Source organism: Anser anser, assembly GCF_964211835.1.
Source record: "Anser anser genome assembly, contig: HAP1_SCAFFOLD_133, whole genome shotgun sequence".
Classification (NCBI taxonomy): domain Eukaryota; kingdom Metazoa; phylum Chordata; class Aves; order Anseriformes; family Anatidae; genus Anser; species Anser anser.
The window spans coordinates 35,383-41,233 of NW_028153510.1; the positions used below are offsets into that span (position 1 = coordinate 35,383).

General features: G+C 53.4%; 1 protein-coding gene across 1 annotated transcript; it reads right to left on the reverse strand.

Moving 5' to 3' along the window:
- Positions 1 to 245: 245 nt before the first annotated feature.
- On the reverse strand, positions 246 to 3,537 carry LOC310892030 (olfactory receptor 14C36-like). The gene has a single exon (XM_083854215.1). It carries the CDS (start codon positions 3,060 to 3,062, stop codon positions 2,121 to 2,123), a length of 942 nt encoding a protein of 313 aa, XP_083710341.1. The 5' UTR covers positions 3,063 to 3,537; the 3' UTR covers positions 246 to 2,120.
- Between the last annotated feature and the right edge of the window lie 2,314 nt (positions 3,538 to 5,851).

Genomic DNA, 5,851 nt, shown 5'->3' on the forward strand with positions numbered 1-5,851 from the left:
CCTGTCGTGCTGTGTTTTTGATGTGACCAGGGCAGTGTTGGTCACACACGGCTGTGGTCGCTGTTCCTGAGCAGCGCGTGAACAGCACCAAGGCCTTCTCTGCTTCTCACTCTGCCCTACCAGCGAGTTGGTTGTGGGTGGGCAAAAGGCTGGGAGGGGAACCCCCTGTGACAGCTGACCCAGCCTGACCCAATGGATGATCCATGGCACATAACATAGTGCTCAGCAATACATGTTGGGATCATCTTTCCAAGACAAGGTGGCAGTTTCTCAGAGACTGCCTGCACAACGGTCTGCTAGTGGGAACTGATGAGTTACAAGATGCTCATTATGTTTGGCGTTTGATTTTCATTTCTTTCTTTTTTCTTTTCCTTTCCTATCCTTATGTGTCTTTCTCTCAATCTGTGAGTTTTACTTATTTATGGTGTTCCCTCCCCTCTGCCCTCTAGAGGAGGAGGAAGGAGGCAGCTCGTGCATGCTGCTGTCTGGGGTGAGCAAGGAGGAGGCTGGCCATGGTGCAAGGAAATGGAGGTCGGTGAAGCTGCAGGAGCCCTGGTCTCTTGCCTGGGAGATCCCCAGCACAGAGTGCCTGTGCCCCGCAGGGCCAGCCCTGCTCCCCAGGCCAGCACAAGAGGCCTGGCCCAGGCACAGAGCAGCCTGCCCCGAGCAGGTGCCTACACAAAGAGCTTATTCTTCCTCCTTTACCCATCTGTGCAGGCCCAGAAATGCTGCCCTGCTCTTTCCCAGGGCCATCCCTGCTCCCAGAGAGCCTTGCCCAGGGCAGTGTGTCCGTGCTGGCCTGGCCTGCCATTGCTGCTTCCCTGATGTGCTCCCCGCCAGGCCCTGAGCTGGCGGTGATGCTGTGCAGAGCCAGGGGCTGTTGTGCCCTGAGACCCTGTGGGGACCCTCCCCTGCCCGTGCTGCTCAGGGTGCTGGACAAGAGCTGCACCAGACCTGGCCCACGAGGCTTCAAAGAAGGTCTCCTCAATTACAATGCAGTTTTATGGGCCTTCGCTTGCTGGCTCTTCACCACCTCCCCTGGCATTGCAGAGCCCTCCTTAGCCCACAGAGTTCTCTGATTGGCCTTTTCCTTTGCCAAAATCTTCTTTGGATGGTCACTAATTTTATGAGGTTTTAATCACTACCCAATGAGCACATTGTCCCAGGGTTGCCCTGATCTCTCCTGGCACCTCCAGATTCCTCTCCAGGCTGCCATCATCAATCCACCCCACTGCAGGGTGCCTAGTCCCATGAAGAGGAGTCCGAGACCAGTTGTTGTCTGATTAGACAGGTGAGGCCATAAAGGGAGCTCTTGGTCCAGTCCTTTGCTACTCACACACCGCGCTGGGACTTTCAGCCTGTGTCCTACACTCCATGAAGAACCCCAGAAAACAGAAGAGCACGGAGCAAACCCTTGGCTCTGTTCCTAACAGCAGCATTGGAAGAGGCATCCAGGCTTCTGGGTTTGCCCTGCAGAGCCCCATTTGTTACTGCCGTGGTATCAGGGAGGGCAGCTGTGACACGGGGCTGCACATTGCCTGCTGCTGCCTGCTGGGACAGGGATGCCACTGCAGAGACAACAGGACTGTCACCAAGGTACACGAGATCTGAGGGCTAACCCACGTACAAGAGCACAAGAGAACAATGAGGAAGCCAAAAGAGAGCAGCAGTGAAAAGGCCACATCCTGCTGCTGGCCATGGCCATGGCTCCAGGGAAGCGGCAGCCCCGACCCAAAGGCAGCAGAGAGGCAGAGCCCAGCGGGCAGTGAGGGGCAGCCCCGAGGGCCACCGGGGCTGCTCCTCCATGTGGCAGCTGGGCTCTAGGCCCCGAGCCCCTCCTGCATGCTGGGGCTGCTCCCCCAGCTCCAGAGGAGAAGGGATGAGATGGCAGCTGAGACCAATGAATTTCTGATGACTTCATTATTGGGTTTATCTACACAGGAAGCAGTGTTTTATTGGAAAATAATTAACCTGTAGGAGGCTAAGAATAATATTTTATAAATCAGAAAAAAAAAAAAAAAGAAAAAAAAAGAGAAAATAATAGTACAGATAGATAATAATAAAAGAGTATGTAAAAATTTTTCTGAGAAAAGCTGGAATTTCTGAATATAGGCATATTATTATAGGCGAATATGCTGAAAGTTTGTGTATTCAGGCAGTGTCCTCACCGCATCCCTTAGTTCCTGGTTCCTCATGCTGTAGATGACTGGGTTCACTGCTGGGGGCACTACTGAGTACAGAACTGCCACCACCAGGTCCATGGATGGGGAAGAGATGGAGGGGGGCTTCAGGTAGGCAAACATGCCAGTGCTGACCATCAGGGAGACCACAGCCAGGTGAGGGAGGCACGTGGAAAAGGCTTTGTGCCGGCCCTGCTCAGAGGGCATCCTCAGCACTAACCTGAAGATCTGAATATAGGAAATAACAATAAAAACAGAACAACCAAATAACACAGAAACACTGAACACAACTACTCCAGCTTCCCTGAGATATACATCTGAGCAGGAGAGCTTGAGAATCTGGGGGATTTCACAGAAGAACTGGTCCACAGCATTGCCTTGGCAGAGGGGCAGGGAAAATGTATTGGCCGTGTGCAAGACAGCATTGAGAAAGCCACTGCCCCAGGCAGCTGCTGCCATCTGGGCACAAGCTCTGCTGCCCAGGAGGCTCCCGTAGTGCAGGGGCTTGCAGATGGCAATGTAGCGGTCGTAGGCCATGATGGTGAGAAGGGAATACTCTGCTGATGCAATGAAAAAGAGAAAAAAGACTTGTGCAACACATCCTTGATAGGAGATGGCCTTGGTGTCCCAGAGGGAATTGGCCATGGCTTTGGGTACAGTGATAGAGATGGATCCGAGGTCGAGGAGGGCGAGGTTGAGGAGGAAGAAGTACATGGGGGTGTGGAGGCGGTGGTCGCAGGCTACGGCGGTGAGGATGAGGCCGTTGCCCAGGAGGGCAGCCAGGTAGATGGCCAGAAAGAGCGCGAAGTGCAGGAGCTGCAGCTCCCGCGTGTCTGCGAATGCCAGCAGGAGGAACTCGCTCACAGAACTGCTGTTGGGCATTTTCTGACATTGGACACTGTTGTCTGTTGAAGAGGAGAAGGCAGAAAAAATTTAGAAGAGACTTCTCTGAGGAAAGCCTATAGCAAGTCTTAGAGCACTCTCATCCCAAGCCTCTCTCTTTGCAAGAGAACATTTCTGCAGCTCTATCACTTGATTCCCCGCTGATGCTGTCTGAGAGTGGCACTGGGAGCAGGGATTGCTGTGGGCTCCAGAGGAGTCCCTCCTGCTGTGAAGCAGGCGGGAAGCAGGAACATGAGGGAAACTCAAGTTCAGTCCACTTATCAGATCCATGAACTTTGCAGTGTTGTTGCAAAGAACACATCCAACCACAGTGTAGAGAAAGGCAGATTTTCTTTCGCTTAGGACAATGATCACACTCGTGTGTTTCCAAAGAAGTGGAGACAGCTTACAGCAGAGAAGCCCCAGTGCCAGTGCAGCTGGACAGAATCCTCACCTTGTTTCCAGGTGTCTGAGCAGGATCTCAGCTCTTCCCTCCTAACCAGGGGTGCAGAGGCCTCACTCCAGCTGCTCACAGACAGCCATCCAGCAGCATGGACATGGCCTTTGCATGGAGGTGTCTTCTTCTTGGGGCACCTGGATAACACAAGGATGCTGCTAGAGAGCTGCATCCTGTTGGAGAGCAGCCTCCAACCCAGGAAGACACCTCACAAAGAGAGCTGGATATCTGCAAGAAAGGATGTCCCAGCTTCCCATCTACACCCCTGCAGTGTCTGGAGGAGTCTTGGACACTCTGCCCTTGGCTGACCAGGGGCACCTGGCTTAGAGCACTCCAAGGGGCTTCCGACAGACTTCCTCACCTCACAGTGAAATCCAGCAGGACTCTCAAAGCCCACTGCATTGCCCCCTGCCCTCCCAGAAACAAGACCCAGGAGGAGACCCTTCCAGGACGTGCAGCTGCATGGCCCTGCAGCCAGAGACTTACCTTGTCAAGGGCTGTGCAGATTTCTCCTGCAGTCAGCTCTCAGCATCCTCCCACTCCCAACTGCCTCCAAGACCTCTCTCCTTCTCTCCTCTCCCCGTGCCACCTGCGGTCAGAGCCCCCAGCCCTGCTGCGCTGTGCAGAGGAGCTGCTCCTGGGCAGAGCTGGCTCTCTGCACCAGGGCCCTCTTGCCAGGAGCTCTCTCTGTCCCAGGAGCCCGGCCCAGCTCAGCACCAGAGGCCCAGCCCAAGGCATTGTAATCACCCCTCTGGGGGCTTTGGTGATGAGCCCACGAACCTCAGGCACTGAGAGACAATTGAAGAAATCTCTCAAGAAGTCCAGGTCAGATCCAAGTATCCTGCAGTGTCCGCCTGAGGACCAGCACTGACACAGCCCCCTTGGAGCTCGTTAGAGCAGAACATTGGAGGCAGTGAGGACAAGGAGACAAAGGCAATGTGAAAGTGACACTGATGTGTAGACAACCTGGATGTGTTTCACCAAAGCAAAGGAACAGACCTTGTCCCCTGGCACCCAGGAAGGGAGATCTGTTTCTGTCACACACTGCTCAGGGCTCTTCCTGGGGCAGTAGGAGATGGGGATGTGCATGGACAAGTGCAGGAGAATGGTATGACCCCTGCCTGGTTCATGGGTGGGGTCGAGGAGGCAATGAGGCCCTGGTACTTTAATGACAAGCTGTCTCCTCATAGGCCTCAGTGGCAGAGACAACAGCCATAGCCATGGACACAAAGACCTGGGTCCTGTTGGGACTTTCAGCCTTGCCACAGCCCTCTATCCTGTCCATACCTGGCTGTTTGAAGGACTCGCAGACCTGCACATCTTTCCCTGCTGCCTGTAGACCCTTCTGTGGGTGCTGTCTTACCGGATCTCAGCTGAGTCTGATAACTCAGATTTTCTTGGTGGCCATGCTCCTCGTAAGGCAGCTCTGTAGGAAGCTGGCCTGGCTCCTGGTGAGCAGGCACCACTGCTCATATGGCATCCCTCGTGGTGCCCAGGCCCTCCTCGTCCTGGGCACTGCTCACTCAGCAAGGTCCCAGTCTGCTCTGATGTGTGGGGTTCCTCTTCCTCTGGTGCAGGACTGGGTTCTTCTTCTTGTAAAGGTCAAGATGTTCCTTTAGGCAAAATCCTGCAGTTTCTCAAGGTTCCCCCACAATGACACTCCATTCTGTCAGCTGTTAATGTCTGTAGGTCGACAGTTCAACCTTTGTGTGATCTGTGACAAGATATCAGAATCAGGAGTTGCAGGAAAGTTTGGATAATACAGGAGTAACCAGTTGAATGGAATTGCAGCACAGAATCATAGAAGCGTAGGGGATGGGAGGCTGCCAGGTTCCAATTTTCTGTGCTTCCTTCTCACGCATGCTGTCAGTTTGTCTGGAGCTGTGTCCTGAACTTTATGGGGCTGTGCAGGTCAAAGTTAGAACGGCCAAAGCCCAGCTGGAGGTCAATCTGTCTTAACTGTCAAAGACAATAAAAACTGTTTATATAAATATTTTAATAAAGGAGGATTAAGGAGAATCATCATATTTTATTGGATGTGGGGCGAAACCTGGTGAAAAGAGATGCGGTAAAGGCTGAGGCACTTAATGCTTTCTTTGCCTCAGTCTCTAGCAGCAAGACCAGTTGATCCCCTGGGCATTTCTTCCTCCTCACGGCCAGTGCCACCCTTCCAAGATACACTTTGTGGCAGTTTTTTCTCTCCTGCTCTTTCCCAATACCAAAGAAAGCTCCATAAGGGTGGAAACCGCTCCTGAAGTAGGCATCCCAACCCATCAGGCTCCTTGCGGCCTGTCAGCCAACCAGACATGAGTCACCTCACCAGCATCTTCCA

Excerpts from the sequence above, each read along its gene's own strand:
- LOC310892030 (XM_083854215.1), bottom strand. The coding sequence starts at position 3,062 with ATGCCCAACAGCAGTTCTGTGAGCGAGTTCCTCCTGCTGGCATTCGCA.